Source organism: Diadema setosum, chromosome 4, assembly GCF_964275005.1.
Source record: "Diadema setosum chromosome 4, eeDiaSeto1, whole genome shotgun sequence".
Classification (NCBI taxonomy): domain Eukaryota; kingdom Metazoa; phylum Echinodermata; class Echinoidea; order Diadematoida; family Diadematidae; genus Diadema; species Diadema setosum.
This window is the reverse complement of record NC_092688.1, coordinates 9,789,941-9,808,912: the sequence shown is the minus strand read 5'-3', so window position 1 is coordinate 9,808,912 and position 18,972 is coordinate 9,789,941. Positions and strand designations below refer to the sequence as shown.

General features: G+C 37.6%; 2 protein-coding genes across 2 annotated transcripts in view; one reads left to right on the top strand and one right to left on the bottom strand.

Moving 5' to 3' along the window:
- LOC140227549 (lysine-specific demethylase 2A-like) overlaps positions 1-8,375 on the bottom strand; it is a 45,056-nt gene extending 36,681 nt beyond the window's left edge. Inside the window, exon 1 of the mRNA XM_072307955.1 lies at positions 8,233-8,375. Within this exon, the coding sequence (XP_072164056.1) occupies positions 8,233-8,265 (33 nt within the window). The 5' untranslated portion in view covers positions 8,266-8,375. The remainder of the gene's footprint in view (positions 1-8,232) is intronic.
- On the top strand, positions 894-1,784 carry LOC140226852 (uncharacterized). Its single transcript, XM_072307282.1, has one exon. The coding sequence runs from the start codon at positions 911-913 to the stop codon at positions 1,766-1,768; it is 858 nt and encodes a 285-aa protein (XP_072163383.1). The 5' UTR covers positions 894-910; the 3' UTR covers positions 1,769-1,784.
- Positions 8,376-18,972: the final 10,597 nt, after the last annotated feature.

The following is an 18,972-nucleotide window of genomic DNA, read 5'->3' as shown; positions in this document are numbered from 1 at the left end:
ACGAGGGGGGTGTCCCCCTCCCATGGTAGGGAGCTTTTTTAAATTATTAGCTCTTAATGATGCGATCTGGTGCATACTTAAGTGACTATGTTTTACTAATTTTGAAAAGCAAAAGGGAAATATACCTTCAATTGCAACTATCACTTTAATCCTTTGAGCTATATGCTCCTTATTTTTGGCCCAAATTGCAGACTTCACCAGATGCGTGAGAAAAATGGGTGCCATGCGTGAGATCGTGAGACAGACCCTAAATGCTTGAGTCTCACGCAGAATGCGTGAGACTTGGTAGCTCTGTGCTTTTAGTTTCATGGATGGTTTCAACAGGAGGAGCACTTCAAAGAGCTACCACTGTAAAAATAACTGGTCCTTATTAAACACACACACATTTGCACCGGAACTGCATGCTTTTATTCTTGCTCTAGATTCATGATGCATAAAATGCACCAAAAATTCTTCTTTTGCAGTACTCACTGAAAGTTGCAATGGGATATCTGTGGCAGGTTATCCAGCATTTTATCCCTTTGTGATGTTTTTGGTAGCCTTTGTGTAAATAAAACATACAAGGTGACATGCTCCATCAAATTAAAGAGCACCTCCTTTAATGTTTAGTGCCTACTTGTACATTGCATTGTAGTATGCAGCAAAGAACTCTTGGGATAATGTTGGTCATAAAATGAACAGTTACAGTGCTGTAAGGCAGTTCCTACTCCCAAGAAATCATACAGGGAACTCCTTGTTATCTTCTGTGAGTGTGACTAAAACACAAGTCCGCCCTTTCCAATCACTGCCACTAGGGTCTACTTGCCCGCACCTGTAACTCAGCTCTTTCTTGATATCCATAGTTGTCTAATTCCCCCTCTTCCTTTATTCCCTGGGATGCATGCAGCGCTCTCATCGGAACATCGCCACTATGATGCCAGCAGCAAAGTCGTCGTACCAGCGGTGGCACGAATGGCGACAGCGCATCATCGCGGACACCGACCAGCACGAGACCGTCAAACAGAGGCAGCGGGAGCAGAAGAGAAGCGAGCGGGCCAAGTTCAAGATGCGGGCCTCCGAGGAGCAGCTGGAGGCCAAGAGGGCCGCCGACAGACTCCGGCAGAGGCGTCGCCGGGCGCGGCTGAAGGCGGCCAAGCTGAGAAGTCTCATGGAATCCAACGGCACCCCAGTGCAGGCCATTCAAGAAGCGCTCAACTGTCACGCCGGTAATCTTGCCAGCAGCAGCCACAGCAGCGGCAGTCCAAGGGAAAGAGTACGGACAAAGCCAAGTGGGTCTCCGATGAAGATCATGGTCGGTGGGTTGATTGCAGGGAGAAAGACCAAGAGGGCAGGGGATGTCGTTCAAACTGGTGGCAACGTCCGTTTTGTTGGTCCTGCAAAGCACAGTTTGGACCTCAGTGGCATCATGGGAGTGTCCTCAACCTCAACAGTGTTTCATGAAACTCGGTACAAAACACCAAATGTCGTTGGGTCAAGATCAGCTGCCCAAACACAAGTTCGTGGCCGCCACTCAGAAATTCACGCCTATGTAACTGATGTGCCTGTGACACGCACTCATCCGATCAAACAACTGAAACATGACGTCAGAGTGAGAACAGCGCACGGCAGCTCACAAGTCATAGATATACCACAGGAAAATCCAATGCCATTATGCTACAAGAACAGTAATGGAGCACCATCATCATCAGGAAAGCCCAAGGATGTTTTGCCAGGCAGAAAAAAGGCTCGAAAACAGTCATTACCACTGAAATATGTGGCAGAATATTAGATAGAGAGATACAATGTACTTACAGTACTAACATACATGTATGTCATTATTGTCAACTTACTGTACACTGTATTGAACAGATGACTTAATCTATCATATTCATACAGTATCAAAACACATTTACCACTACAGTACTAATTGTAGTAGTACGTGTACATTGCTGATCCCACATCGGTCGATTCAGTCAGTTGTGTGCTGCATGCACCAAGTGGCAGGAGTATCCCACGAAATCAAAATGCCCTCAAAATTTCTCTCAATTCGACATGATCCTTGTTTTGTTTATTTTTTTTTTTTTTTTAATGTTTGGTTTTGCTTATGAGGTGTCATCTAGTCTGTATTCCACTGCATGAAAGTAAGCGATTCTTAAAAACCTGGTAGCAAGGAAGGATGGCCAGGCTCATACATACTGTAAGTTGAGAATCCCAGTGACAAATTGTGTTCACTTACAATAGTTGTATAGCTTTATCACTGATTTCTGTACACACTTGGCAAAACATTAAGATGCACAAAATTCGCTGAGTGGTACTATTCATGTTTTCAAATGTACAGCAAATGAATTGGGCCACTAATGAATCCATGACCAAACTATTGTTTGTTTGTTTTTTCACAAACATGAATGCTTGTTCAACAAACACCAAACTGAATATGTGGCCATTCAATGTTAAAAGATTATACACTGTAAACAAACGCAAACAGAAAAACTGACCAGAATGGATATTATTTATTAGTGGAAAATTGAGCAAAGAAAATGGGATGGAATCCAATTTTCTTTGCTCAATTTTCCACTAAAAGATTACAAAGTTACAATTTCTCTCACATAGCATGAGGATTACACCTGTACAGGTGTACACATGAGAATGAATGTGAGCATGTGAATTATATTTCTTCTTCACAAACCTACACTGTTGTAATGACAAAACACATTTATTCTCCTTGCAGTGGGAAATTATATGAAGTGGTGTGTTCAGTCAGATTGAAAACCCACTGTAATAGCTATGAGTGACACATGGCTACATTTGCAAGTGCTTCACACATTAGTGTTGTTGGCGATATCAATGGGCTTACGGTAGCAATGTGAAATGGAAAGGTTTCATGGTCTTCATCCAGTATTATTTTGTGTTAAAATCTACCTTGATCTATGTATCATATCTAAACAGTACAAAGTCCACAAAATCATGTGAAACTGCATGATATGATCTAAATTGAATGGTACATGATACAATCGTATGATGACGCATCTAGCAGATGAGCTTTCAGTTCATGAGCTGCACTACAATAAGCCATGATGGCCAAACAATGTTTTGCTTTCAAAGGGGGCTGCAAAAATTGTACACGTTACCCATGTGTGCACTTCTCTCTCAAAAAAAAAAGATGATTTTGCATGATAAAAGACCGGTAAAGTCATGTGACCAGTGATAGCAGTTTTGAGGTGTTCATTGTCACTGACAGTGAACAGCCACATCTTGAATAAAACAAGGAAGTGATTAACAATGTTGTATGCACAGGACTCATGAAACTACTATACAATTTATCTTAATCTGTACTGCATAAAAAAAAAAAAAAGAAAACATGGTTTGATATGTATACAGGAACACAATATGAGAAACTCAGTCTGCTCAGGAAATAGTGCACTGCCTTCGCAAATTCCAAAGTCTGAAAGAATACACTGGTGCAATGCTGGTTTACCATCCATCAACTCAACAATGATTGTGATACACTGATGCCATTTTGTTCAATTTTTGATAAATATCCCACTTTCAAGCAATTAAAAATACCTCAATTTTTTCATGTCTTTGTGATACAGTGTGGCAAGTACCTCTGTTGAAAGTTATACAAATCCGACATGGATGCACCACTGATACAGAGTGAGGCAATAAGAAAAAAAAAAATAGCAGAGCTTTAGATTGTCCAAGGCTTGTCTTACAATTTTGAAAGCATCTACAGTGCACATAATGTACAATGTACAATGTACATCTGAGTATCATATAAAGAATTCTAACATTTTATCTCTAACTTTTAATTCTGACACTCTTTTCAGCAAATTATGAGAACAAAAAATTGGCCACTAAGAGTTTGAAAGCTTGATCTTTTTTTTTTTTCTTTTAATTCTAACATTTTATCTCTAACTTAATTCTGACACTCTTTTCAGCAAATTTTGAAAAAAAAAAAAATTGGCCACTAAGAGTTTGAAAGCGTTATCATTTTTTTTTTTCTTTTACAATCCATGGACATGTACACAATTTCATATTTTCAGATGGCACTGCCACTAGTGCCAAAAGAAGAAAACAAAAACATTCATTATTTTGTATGCTGACTTATCCTTTTTTTTTTTCCTTGTTGTTGTTGTCTTTCACTTCTTGGCAAGTAACATTAACAGAGTTGCAGTACATCAGGATATTGCTACCAGATCTCCAGGGAAGAAGTCACATTAATGAAGGATGTGGATTGATTGTGTGTATAATTTAGTACCCATGCCATCATGTCCTGAAATTGTGCAATGTTTTTAAAAGTAAACTAACGTAGATACAGTTACGAGCTGAAAGGCACAATACTGTACTGTATCAGGAGAATGTGATACGCAAAATACAATTTACACTGTATGTGTATTTTATTGCTTTTTCTCTTTCTTTGATTAGAAAAGGCAAATAAAACTGTCTTTTGTGGAATCAAGTAAGGAACTCTATAGCACAGCATTATATTCTTCGTGAAAGGCATCCATATCATATACATGTGTACTATAAAGAGAAGAGAGAGAGAGAGAGAGAGAGAATGAAATAAGAACGATGAAATCTCTAATACATGTAATTTGCTTTGCTGACTGAAAATACAGGTTGTAGAATAAACCCAGCAGAAGAATAGTGTCAAACATTGTAAGCTGTACCTGAGACTCTGTATTGGGTCTATGACACTTCCTGTTGTACACCGGTTATATTCCCCTTTATAGACATTGTCCAGAATCACACATTTTCAAATCTGACTTCAGGTAACTAAGATATTACATTGTATTTAGCGAGTCTAATTTTTCATGAATCAGGACTTCTGACAATTTTGCGAGTGGTTAAATTTGCGAATGTGGAGCACAGTGAACAGAGAAATGCATAAAAGTGCACATCACATTCATGTCAGACACAGCGTTAATATTTTCTCATGTTTATGAATTCACAAATAGCACCCGACTCGCGAAAATTGTGAGAATAAAAACCTTGTGAAATATTTGGTGTATACAGTACATACATGTACGTAATACACTGTAGCCTTCAACTTCATTGTACATACCATGTAATAAGGCTAAACTGTAGCAAATTTTTGCTTTTAGGCCTATAGTGCCCTCTTTTTCTTTCTTCTTTAATCCCGACAGCAAGCTATTCAGTCACCTGATAAAGGGCAAAGGGTGGAGTCTTATAATATTATACCTTACGTAGCAGAATGGCCACTACTAGTGCTCAATGAAAGATTATGATTAAGTATTCATGATAGATCACATCACAATGGGATGACATTTACACTTAACTTATTCAATCGCTTTCTTGACATAATGACATTTAGGAAAAGAAATGCTCTCTTGCGCTTTCATCATTTCCTTGGTAACAGCATAGCACACTACTGTATGTGACTTTCACAAGCAAAAGAAAATCAAGGTACATGTACATGTACCATCCTACGTACCGGTATTCATACTGCAACATTTGTGTATAATGCAGGCATAACTACTGTCATCCTGTACAGTAACACCCTATATATTTTGCGAGCATGACATTCTGGGCTTCAAGCCTTGAAAAACAGTTTCATGAGTGGGTGACATTTGACAAGAATCACAATGATGAAATCAGAAACCAGCTCATTATCCCCTCTAAAGAGAAAACTTGGTGATATTCCACATTTACCTTTTAATTTCATTGTATCTTTCTTACACAAGACAATATTTCCATGAATACCAGTTGACTACAGAAATTTGTTTAAAAAAAAATATATAAGCAATGTGAAACATGGCATATATCCAGTGTCTATCAGAAAATCTTCAAATAGTATGTGATTTGTGACCTTTAATGGGTTGTAACAAGACACCTCTGACACTGTACACGTAGTGTTGCATTGTTTTCCAGAAACAAAAATCTGTTTGCAGTACAAATGTACTTGCAATAACAGAGTGAGTAAAGTTTGATGATCCAATTACTGAGGGCCTACACAGTGCTTGGAGTTTATCAAATTGTTGATGTACAAATTGCAAGCTGATGGCATTCAACAAAGAATTTAACACTGACAGTCCCACTCACTGTGAATAATTTGAATAAATGGGATTGCAAAATTGTAGTTGGTAACCATCCAAACGCACACAAAATGTAGTAAAAAATCCCTCCTGAACAGATATTTGTCTGGCATTGCAGTTTGATGCCACTGACAGAGTACACCATGTGCAGTGTGATTTGCTAATTTCTCTTTACACTGTAAATACAGGTTGTATTGTGAGAGAGAACCAATTTTAGTAATTTTAGTAAAGCTTGCAAGGCATATCGATATTTTAGTCCTCCCAAGTATAATTGTGTGTTTTTGTGTGGATATCAATCAAAGGTAATGTACCATTTTCCTTTTCAACAGCATTATTCATTGCCAAAGATACCCCCCCCCCCCCATTTCGTAATGTCTTAAACAGTAATGGAGGGCACGTGTGACAACTTTGGTTTGATATTGGTGCACATGTATAGAGTTGGAATTTGAAGGTCCCTTGTTTATCTCTCTGATGGTTGCCTTCAATTTCAAAATTACATGTAGTTGAAACTGTTTAAATCAACACACCTATTACTACTTGATACAATTTTTCATCCCATAACATAAATACTGCAGTCATCACCCAAACTACTGTTACTTGTGTACTAGGCAATGCAGCCACCGCCCCCCCCCCCCCCATACACATGTAATTGTTCATCACTTACAACACAATAAGTTACATTACTGCATCAAGTTGTACAACATGCATAAAATAAAGCTCTAACACAAGTATGACAAATGACCCATATTAGCCATACATGTGTTTTAATCCCTGTCAAATGTTTAGCCTGTGACTCAGTCACCATATTTCACTATGTACATGGACTTAGAAAGCAAGTCCTTGTACATTTGTACAATGTGGGTCTATCTATGCAAAAAAAAAAAAAAAAGTTTTTTTGGTGTTTTTTTTTTTACATTAAAAAAAAAAATCAGAAAACAAACAATTTTGTATTAACTCTGCAAATGCGACTGACATGTGACACCATAACCCTGACCCCTACTGGAAAACAGTAAAATAGAATTCTGTCGTATGGCTTCCTGAACTTGAATTCAGTTCAGAAGAGATAACAAGCACAGGTTATCTGCATTTGTGCATTAACACACCATTCCTGTGTTCACTTGTTGAAGCATACACAGTGTAGACCTCTATACTGGGTAATAACCACTAACCTGTCTACAAGTTTGATCCCATGTTTGCCATACTTGATGTCGACTCAATCTGACCTAAATGTTTGTCTTGCATACGATACATACATAATGAGCCACTGCCCTTGGCATCTTGACAGCTACCACAAAGGCATCAAGTCAGGTATTAACACTCAAGGTGTGTGTGCATTGAGGATATACATGTGTGTGAGGTGTGTTTCTGCTCTTTGACCATTTCTGGTAATTTTCTGTTGTCTAGGATATATTCTCCAAATTCCCAAATCTCATGGAGACTGGAGGAGCTTCTGATGTGCACATTGATCATGTTTGTAAACAGAGCTATCCTGGCACGTGAGATTGACCAATGATAATTGAGGATAGAAGTGGCAACACCTCCTCATGAATACTTTGCTCATCAACAAAATAACTCACAACCCATTCAGCACAAAGTAGTGGTCTCCAGAAAAGTCCACACTCAATTGCATTTGTCAAACATGGTGGTGGATAAAAGGTCTCAATGTGGTCATGGAACAAAAAGGCATAATGCAAGTCACACTGGTGATTGCTGTTGATGACAGAGGGGTAAATTTGGGGGAAAGAGCGCAAAATTCAAAATCAATGTTGTCACGACATAAACGAAACACATGCGGACGCACACGAATTTCCCACACCCGCACACACATCCCATCACAGAACATGTACACAAGCGAAGCCTCGCGGGTATCACACTCGCAACAACCCGAAAGCGCCCAGAACCGCTGAACCTGCAAGCTTTGACAACTAGATTTTAATTATTATTGATGGAAGGAGTCAAATGGCGGGTTATATTTCAGTTGACTTTGTTAGAACTTCTTTACATTGCCCCAAAAATGTAACTTATACATCATTTCTTAGAACTTCCACGAAAAAATCCAAAATTTTTCATTTGCAAGAACTCGCGAGCGTGCTGGGCCATTCTGAGCCAGCGGATTCTATGCATAAACGTTGGCGTGTCCGAACGACAAAGGCCATTCATATCGGCTGATTTCTACATATGTACCCGACGAACTCACCAAAGAACGACCAGATTCCGTTTGTGATGCCATCCTGAGCACTAACTTTTACTAAGACAATTACTCCAGCGCCGAAATTCGATAATGAATACCAATTTTCTTCACTGTTTTTAGCGGCAGTCACAAGGCAACTCTTTCATGGCTGCCTATTTCGTCACGTAAGCCAAATTAACATATATTTGCATAGTAGTCTCTTATCAGACGTTGTAGATATAGTTCCGTGTGTCAAATGCAACTACTTTGTATTACTGTGTGGAAGCGACGCAATATTGCCATGTAGGTTTACTCAAAATGTCTTCACAGTAAGGCTATTCCATTTGTCTGTCGAGATCGCAAATCGGTATCCGACATTATGTCCAATAGACATTATCATAATAGGTACCGATACTGCCTGTGCTCTGTAAAACAAAATGGTAATGGTCGTTTTTTTCTTTTATTTTCTGTACTGTGAAATCAGCTGTCTCTCTCTTTGGACAGTTTATATTTCGACTTCAAACGAATCAGAGGAAACCATTTATCGAAAGACTGTAGAAGAGACCCGATCCCGGTTCCGATTCTTGCTTCAGTTCTGAACATGCGCTGCGTTTCTTGCAACTACCATGTCATTTTTTGTAGGGTCACATAAACTTTTATTGTTTTATTGAAACTTGCAAGGTGCGAAGGAGGGGTGATTATTGACATCCAGGGGTGAGAATTTACGCGAAGAAAAACCAAACCAAACCGTCCAAGTTCCAGCTGTCTTATAATTCAAATGAATGGAATAAAGCCAAACAAATTTCATTTATAGAATAAAGGATATCAACCAAGTAAAGCCACACACGTTTTCACGAAACACATAGGCCTACTGTAGGCCTACCAATTAATTGCGATTCTTATCGTAATTATTCATCTTATAAGCAATCATTCTCAATGGATCACCCGAGCTAGGACATTATCTAAAATTCACGTTCTAATATCAGTTCATTTGCATGGTTTCTGTTCTTGTCACGTGAGCAGAAACGGTATTCGTGGGTTCACTTTTGATTCTTTATTGGGCCTATAAGAATAAAGTCACTCTGCAGGGTGTATCATCCTATATGCCACAATTTCAGAGGGCTGGAGTATGAATTATAATATTATATTATGCTCTGCCTATATATATAGGCCCACCACAAGTTCCTAAATCTGGATCTCATAAAAGAATATTCCAGTTCCAAACAATTTCAGGTCTGCCAACATTCCCACATCCAAATCGGGGAGATTCCACACAGCAGTAAGGGAGATATATGTGTTTACATACATTTCAATGTGAAAAATTGATACCCAAATCAGGGAGATTTTAAATATTTTCTTATTTAGACATTAACAGATTTTCATGGAGACTCAATCCTGTAGAATCAGGAAGACTTGGCAGCTCTGCCCTTTCCTAATTATAATAGGCTCTATAATATATACTCTGTCAATAAACAGAGGCAAGGGTCGACTAGACCACTTTGGCCGCATCCACAACAATTCTACAAAAATTAGGCCTATACACTGGCAGTAACTTAAAAAGATATTATGCCACGGTAACATGAAAATGAGACTCTAAGAAAATCCAGATGACCATGCGGGTTTTGCGTTACACTGCAAAAAGTCCAGTGTTAAATAGTGAACACCGAGCTGGTGTTAGATTTTCGGTGCTCATTTATGTCGTTAAATTAACACCTCCGGGTGTCATTTCCAAATATAAAACCGTTTTTTGAAGAGTTTCTTAATAACTGCACTTCTTGTTGAATTTTAATTTAAACAAGACGATCAAAAATTTTACATTAAAATACTAGATTGTTGAAAAATGTGAAAATAAATTTACACCACAGTAACACCAGCTGGTGTGGTCTCTTATTGAAGCTGGACAGGTGTTAAACCATTGATATTAACACCAGCAATATCAAATCAACACCATTGTTTATGGTGTCATTTTTGAATTAACACAATATCAGTACAGTGTCAAAATATCACCAGGCACAGTGTCAAATTAACACCACGAAGTGTCAGGTGAACACTTTTCAACACCATCACAGTGCATTTTCTGCACCTGTGGGTGTGGTCCTCTATTAACACTTGATCGGTGTTAAATTTAACATCCATGGTGTTAAATCTAACACTGTGTTTTTACAGTGTACAGTTGAAAAAAAAGAAGGAAAAAGAAAAATCTCACTGAAAAAAAAAACAATTATTGAAAGTTCGCGTGATGCTAAAGCGACTGTGATGGTCTCGGGCAGTTTCATTCCTGTTGAGTTATGTGGGAAGTTTTCAATTCCTTGTGCATATTAGGCATAAATATGCATCTGGGAATCTACACCAAGGGCGGATACAGGAATTCCATAAAAGGGAGGGGCGCCTTTACAAAATTAAACGGGGTGCCCCCACCCCCCCCCCCATTTTTTTCGTTTTATTTCTTTCGTTTTAACAAAAAATAAAGAGACTGCGTGCGCCCGGTGTGAGTCCCTTCGGATCCGCCACTGCACACCCTAAAACATTGCTTCTATGTATAGATTCCCGTAGAGTTGTCTTTATTGCTGTTCACCCATTCATTATTTTTTAATGACATATTTATGATTTATAGGCCCTATTTTTTGAAACGTGGAATATGTGGAACAATAAAAATATACAAACAATATGCGCTGATTATATTATCATGCGTTTAATGCTGATCGTCGTGTTTCCCCGTCGGATATCATTATGTTGATGAACATAATGGCAATTAAAAATTCAGCAACCACAAAGCATCTGCTATGTTTTTCTTGTTTTTTTTTTTCGTTTTTTTTTTTGTATGGAATTATTCTTTATCTATAGTTTGTAAGATATAAATTATATGTGATTGATTGCGACTTTGAAACGAAACGAAAACGAAACGAAACAATCGGGAGTTTTCGCAAGCACGACGCAGCCGGTATTTGAGCGTGCCGTGTGCAACATTTGCTTCTGCGCATGATCAAATCCGAGTCGTTTAATTATAGTATTATATAATGTTTATGTTATGTACGTTTAAGCCTTTATATGCTCCCACGGGGCCAAAAGGTGTTATTCTCAATAAAGTTCATAAAGTTCATAAAGAGAAACGTCCCGTCCTGGGGAAAACGAGTACGGTATTCGGCCAAAATAACGTTCGGTCCCGATACAGCTGGGCATGCAGGAGTGAGCCAGCCAGCCAGCCAGCCAATCAGCGATCTTGTCCCCACGCTTCCGTCCTAACGGGAAAGCGAAACTCAGTAGAAAGGAGGACGGGATTCCGAGTACGAGGTCTGTCACAGATGATTGCTTCCGTGTATTCTCGGTTTTGAAACTCCCTAATTTATGGTGGGGGCGTCATCGCATTCATGCACATTGTATACGTACTTTGCGTTGTGACGTAAGAGTAATCCGCGATTGGACACTGTACTGAAATCTGATTGGTTGAAAGTATATAGTTACTTACTGTTGTGGTGTTTTTCTGGTCAATTTTTAGCTATAGCGCTGAGGAAGGGGTCCATTATGATTCATCAAGAACTGAATAAAGACATGAATACGATTGATCATAACAAGATTGCATAATATACAGTGTATATATTTCATTTGAAAATTAGAGAAAGAAATTATTTCAGCACTCCAGGCATGCTCACGAAATCTTCGGGGCCACTATCACATCAGTGCAAGCCTCCAACTGTGCATAGGCTATAACTATGTGATTACAAAATGGCAGGATCTAATTCTTTTACAAGCTGCGACAAAAATTATATTTCACCCCTTGTTTTCGATAAGCGAAACTTTTTATTATTATTTAAGAACAAAATACAGATTAAAACAATATATCTACTGGTGTCTCTATTTGGCTAGTCTATTTTTCAAGCGTAATCACGAAAGAATGGTTCCACATTGGTGGTAGTTTATGACAGATATATATTTTAAAAATATAATATCTCACAACTTGCAATTAGGACGACCAGCCTTCAACAAGCCACCTATCATCTCCGGCAAAGCTATATCCATTATGATATCATCACGCGTCACGACAGTATAGGGGACGTCAACAAAGAGCTTATGCCGATATCTGTCACTTCTTTAACCGTTATGGATTGTGATGTTTTCTTAGCCGGTATGCAAAATCATATTTCAGTCACTTCTTTTGCCCTTTTCTATACGACAAAAAATTTCCTTCGGTTTGTGCTGGAATTTAGACAGTCACAGAAATTTCTCTAAGTTGCTTCAGGGGATTGTCAATTGAAATTGCAGTGCAACTTTACCTATACCGTACGTATACCAAAAAAAAAAAAAAAAAAAAAAAATGTGTCTTCACGTAGTGTGTATTCTGAATACGCAGAAACTGGACAGCAACAAAGAATTGACCACTGTTCATCAGTTGCAGCAGCTGGCCAAAGAAGCATGGTGGCAAAACCTTCTTTATAACACATGTACATGTAGGTCGAACTTGCACGATGAGATACAAAATGTATTATAGACCAGCCATGAATTAACAAAACTGAAATAATGAAACTTCCAGGGTCAGGTACCAAATACTGCCAGTTAAGTTACCTGGTAAAAAATCTCAAAAGAAAAGGTAAACTTTTAATATATAAATGACATGCACAACTTGCCATTTGGTCATGTAATTGTGTGTATAAAAATCTTGAATTTCTACTTTTCGTTTTCATTTGTATTTTTTTTTGTGCTTCTTTGTTTTGTTTTGTTTTGTTTTTGTTCAACTGCAAATATGCCCAACTTTCAAATCCTTATGATTTATATCTAAATTATCATTATTTCAAGTTATCCCGCTGGGAATATCATTAGATCGTGCAATCTTTATAGCAGAAAAATGGCCATGACCATTGAAATATGACTGTGAGGTATCAGCTCACTCATTAGCATATGAAGAGTTTGTTTGCAAAAACCGATAAGTCCATATTTGCCAAACGGAGAAATTTGCGATTAAAGGTCAAGAAATATAAAGAGAATAATAAGAAAATTTTGGCTTCTTTTGACCATAACTTAAAAAATGTACCTTTATATGTAGTGACCAATATATCATTTAAAAGGTATTATTTTGTACTTTATGACAGAGACCGTACTTCAAAATCTTCAAAAATGGACTTATCGGTTTTTGCAAACAAACTTGTCATATTCATATCAAGTGTTTATGAACTACAGGGTTTTTGTTTTATTGCTGTTAAGAGAATTGCTTTGCAAAACAAAAACAAAACAAAAAACTTTCCAATTTCACAACTTCCTAACTTTGTGTTGTTTGAAGGTTTAACTTTATCTGATTTATCAGATTTTGGTTGTTATTGTGCTTATAAAACTTTATTGTGTTTTGATCTCAGACTAACTTTTAACTGTAGAATTCTCTAACCATGCCAAACATAACAAAAACAAAAACAAAACACCCCTCCCCAAAAAAAGCAAAAACACAAACAAACAAACAAAGGATATTCAGTACGTACTTTACCATCAGAAACCCACCTTGATGACACTAAGTGCTATAGCACAACAATGGCATACCATGATTCTTAAAATTTCTTCATATGATGCTTTAGTTACAGAGCCCATGCATGCATATGATGGTAAGTGGGGCCACTACGGTTTATATAGTACAGTTACATGCTTATCACAGTTAGTATACATGTACAATGTACTTTATAAGACAATCATCCTTTGAAAATTTCTGCTTTGTAGTATGATTCATCTTTATCAAGACCTATTGTTTAATGAAGAAATTTAATAGCATTTGAGCAATGTTAACGTTACAGACATGCATATACACTGTATGATGTCGGTATATACACGTATTGAAGTCATAAGAACATAATTATATAGATATTGAAGTAAATGAGGGATTTTCTTTTTCTTTTTGTAAGTGATCACGACATGCTCTTCAGAAGACACAAAGTAAGCGATTTGCTTGAGCTGAAGTGCAGTATCATTATGTGCATAGTATGACACATTTTTTAATACATCATAATGCACATCCAATACAGTAAATAATCCATCTCTCCATATGTACGGTAACAACAGCATAAAAGTATATGTGATGCTTCTACGCAGTTTTTCTGGTTTCAAAAATTCCTTTTACAAAGGCATTTGATCTATTCCTCTACATGACATAAGCTCACTGGGCAAAATGTTCATTTTCGTATGTAATAATCTTGTTAATCTTACAATATATTGATACACTGTATCATCATAGTTCTGAAGGCTTCCTCAATTCTTACAAAATGTAATCTCTGCAAGCTACCCGTGTGCCAAAACCTGCATCAAAATGTACCCTTGCTTGTACTTGAAAAGACCAAAATGGACATTTCTGAAAGACGATTGTTGTTTGAATTTGAGGAAGTGAAGCTGTATGACCATGCCCACTGAGGGCGCTATAATGATCATGCCACGACAGTGACTCCAAACTCTTGGTCTTCCAACACACCCGGTACAATGCATGTCCCCTCCCTGTACATGTACTGTGAAGTTGACAAAAAAATGTAGTCGTTCTATGAAATGTGCCATTATGACTGATGAAATACAAAAGACTGTACATGTCATATTTGCAGCATTTTTATTTTTGCAAATTTCACAGGTAGACAGATACAGTTAAACTCGCATAAGTCGATCTTCTCGGGACTGGGCAAAACACATCGACTTAGGCGATTTTCGACTTGTGCGTAAGTCGAAAAAAAATCGACTTAACAACAGTTATACACCACACGTACATTATGTATAAATGTACATGAGATTGTTTGTCTACTCTGGAGCCGAGAGCTGGAGAGGTGTGCCGCAGCACGGGTCGCCCGGCAAGGCCGCGGCTAACTTTGCATGGACAGTGCATTAGTATTGGCACAGGTCCAATTACTTTACACCCTTGTTAAACCTTGGGGAAGTGAATATGAACGATATTTGAGCAATGATTGATTCCAGTATACCATACCATGGCTTGAAATGCGTGTAGAGGTGTAATTCTGATTTACCCGTGCCCGTAACTTTTCCCCTACTTTCCGCTTTGAAAATTCAGCAGCTTCATCCATCCACTGCACAGCGCAGACTGCAAACATACACAGACTATACACAGCCCAGTCGCTGTACACATAACTATACACAGCCCAGTCGCTGTACGTACGTAGCGCTAGAGCGACAGGGCTAGATCATTTTTTTGTCACCTGTCTGGTCGGGCTAGTTCTTATGTAAACAAAAACTGGTGTCTTGTGATTTTGACAGTGATTTATTGCACAATAAAATCTTATTCGACTTAGGTCCAGTGAATTTAATTGTTTTTCCGTGAAAGTGTTCTTGTAATTTCATCGACTTAGGCGAGTATTCGACTTACAAAATTCGACTTGTGAGTGAATTAATACACGTAAGTCAATGGGGAAAAATCGGGACTTTTTAAAATCATTGACTTGCGCGATTATTCGACATATGCGATGTCGACTTAGGCGAGTTTAACTGTATTCATCAAAACTAGCAACTCATGGAAACATAGACTACAATAGTAGAAATGTAGCCTACATGTATATTGGTAATGCATTACATCTTCAAGGTGGAGAGGGCAAAGACTTTCCTTGAAAGAGGATAATACAGACAAACCCCATTACAAGAACACATATACCATAAGATTTTATACATGTAGTACGTGTACTACAGGATTTTACTTGTAAAATTGTCATTAAATCCCATGGTCACATTGTCCAGTTTGATGAAATTTTGTTCAAATGACAAAATTATTGTGGTCCCAACTATCTTGCCAAAATAGGGTTTACTAGTACTCATTACAAGAACACATATACAATGAGATTTTATACACGTAGTACGTGTACTAGAGGATTTTACTCGTAAAATTGTCATTAAATCCCATAGTCACATTGTCCAGTTTGATGAAATTTTGTTCAAATGACAAAATTATTGTGGTCCCGACTATCTTGCCAAAATAGGGTTTACCAGTACTCATTCCTCATTCTGTAACTATGGTTCTGGCATTCCAGCCACTTGAAAAATTGTGCTACAAGTTGATATTAAAGACTCCTCATGAAATACGTGCCATGTATGCTAGATTCCATGGGAGAAATAGAAATGGACAGACCCTTTCTAAGCCCACGACTTTAGACATTGTGTTCAATGCTATGGGGTTTTCTATGCCAATCAGCTTTCAATTAAGGCACACAAAAGATTTACTGAAGATACCAACTTGTTCATTCGAGACCAACTTATTGTCATCCAACAATAGCATTAGCTTTTCTGGATGTCTGCTTAGGTGTCTTAGGTGTCAAAGCAGAAGGAATGATAACATGTGACCTTTAGTAAATAAGCAATCACAAGAAGGGATTTTTAAAGCGCCCCCTTGAGGTGTCTAGTGTGCACATGTTCATCCAGTTGTAACTGCCTCAAGTCCAAGCTAAATATGAAGCTTGGATCATCAGGCCTACATATATCTGAGTGCCATGACCAAAATGTAATTTGATCTAATAATCCTACTCTTTGATGCAACCATTTTCCTGTTTCTGGGAACCACCATGAGTTTGTTCCAATTGGGATTACTGGTGTTTAAAGTGGCACACTCGTACAGTATTGGAATGCCAAGCAAATATCTCTATGTCAGTACAATATGCAAAAAAGACGACAAATTACAGAGTCATCTACATAATACAGACCTTCTTAAAAATCTGAACAAAAACTACAAATATTGTTAAATCAACACTAATTTAACAAAATTTCACAATATCAATATGACAGATTAAACTTTATCCCTTTATAAAGAGAAGGTAAAAACAAAACAACAAACATCAAACAATAATGCCTCCGGCACCACTTCGTGGCGGAGGCATAAAAATCATACATAACACAATAACACTTTGAAGCCTGCGATATTCATAATTTTCATATTTCATATATAATTATATATATATTTTTTCTGTATCCTCATGTACAACATTAATATAAAATAGTAAATTTCACTGGCCCTGAGCATTTCAAGCATGCTACATAATCACTGCAGGACATAATGTGGCATATTATGAAAGACCCACATTTGCATGATAAAATGGATATGTAACAACTCCAAGGAAAAAAAAAAGGAATGTAAATATTGATATTGTTGGAAATATTGTTAAACAAGGCAGCACAAAGAGGATATACACACACACACACACACAATTTTCCAATATCATCTCTATGACACCAAAATAAAAAAAAAAATACTGAATTTCACATATATAATCTCAAAATATATGTTTCCATAATGCAAATACGATAAGAAACAGACTTTCTTGATAATTAGAGGTAGCTTATCAAATTCAGTACAAACTTGAACATAGCATGATCTTAAAAACTTGATTCTCAATCAAAGATCATACACTCCTATAACGTCTTGGAATGTCACTTGGAATGTCAGAACATTGGCACGCTAAAAATTCTTGTTTACCTACTGTTCAGAGCATATTCAGTTACCTAATTATCACAGCGATGAAAAGCAGTAACGAATGACATACACATTTGTACCTTTCAAGACAAAAACCATCACTTTGTTCCTGTTTTATCATTTGAAATTTGAACATGTATTTTACTCTGCACCCAGTATTTGGTTTGTTTGTTGTTGGGTTTTTTATGCCTCCGAGCTCCGCCACGAAGTGGTGCCGGAGGCATTATGTTTTCGGGTTGTCCGTCCGTCCGTACGTCCTACGTACGTCCGTCCGCTTTCGTTTACGCGATAACTTGAGTAATATTTACTGGAATTTTACCAAACTTGGTCCAAGTATGAAGTATGATGGGGCAATTATTTGATTAGATTTTGGGTGAAATCGGCGGAAGGTCAAAGGTCAAGGTCAAATCATGAAATTGTATCCGTTTACGTGATAACTCAAGACTGGATGGAGCAAATTTCACCAAACTTTGTTGGAGGATGATGTATGATGGGACAATTACTTTATTAGTTTTTCAGTGAAATCGGACAGAGGTCAAAGGTCAAAGATCAAGGTCAAATCCTAAAATTTATCTGTTTACGTGATAACTCAAATCTGGATGAAGCAGCTTTCACCAAACTTGGTCCAAGGATGATGTATGATGGGACAATTAGTTGAGTAGATTTTAGTGACATTGGCAAGAGGTCAAAGGTCAAAAGGTCAAGGTCAAATGCTACAAATGTTGCAATTTCCCCCATATCTATGCAATGCCCGAATGTATTTTCTTGAAACTTGGTGTGGACATGTACTACTGCGTAAAGATTCTCCAGAGAGAGTTTCATGTCATAAGGTCAAAGGTCAAAAGGTCAAAGGTTAGGTGAAAATGTTGCAATATTACTTTTCTCTCAAATGCTTTAATGTATCTTCGTGGAACTTGGTACATATGCATGTACTGTCTGGCAGGGATTATCTAGGGAATTTAGGGGTCATAGGTCAATAGTCAGGGGTCAAAGGTCAAGGTCAACTCATCAAAATTTTATTATTTCCCTCATATACTAGTATATGCAATGCTTGCATTATTAGTTTCAAAACTTAATACATGCATTACCTAATGGAGATTCTCCGGGAAATTTCCAGCCAGAAAGTCAAAGGTTAAGGGTCAAAGGCCAGGTTTCAATGCCCCCCCCCCCCCCCAAAAAAAAAAAAAAAAAAATCTTTTTTGTACCGTAATCACACTCTTTCTTCCTACCTTGGAAATCACTCATTGCATAAACTTTCCCAAAATTCCCCAAATATGTGTACCTGCACTCTTAGCAAAATTATAGCAAACCCAGTTCAAGACATTTCTGACAAACCTGTCATTTCA

Excerpts from the sequence above, each read along its gene's own strand:
- LOC140226852 (XM_072307282.1), top strand. The coding sequence starts at position 911 with ATGATGCCAGCAGCAAAGTCGTCGTACCAGCGGTGGCACGAATGGCGA.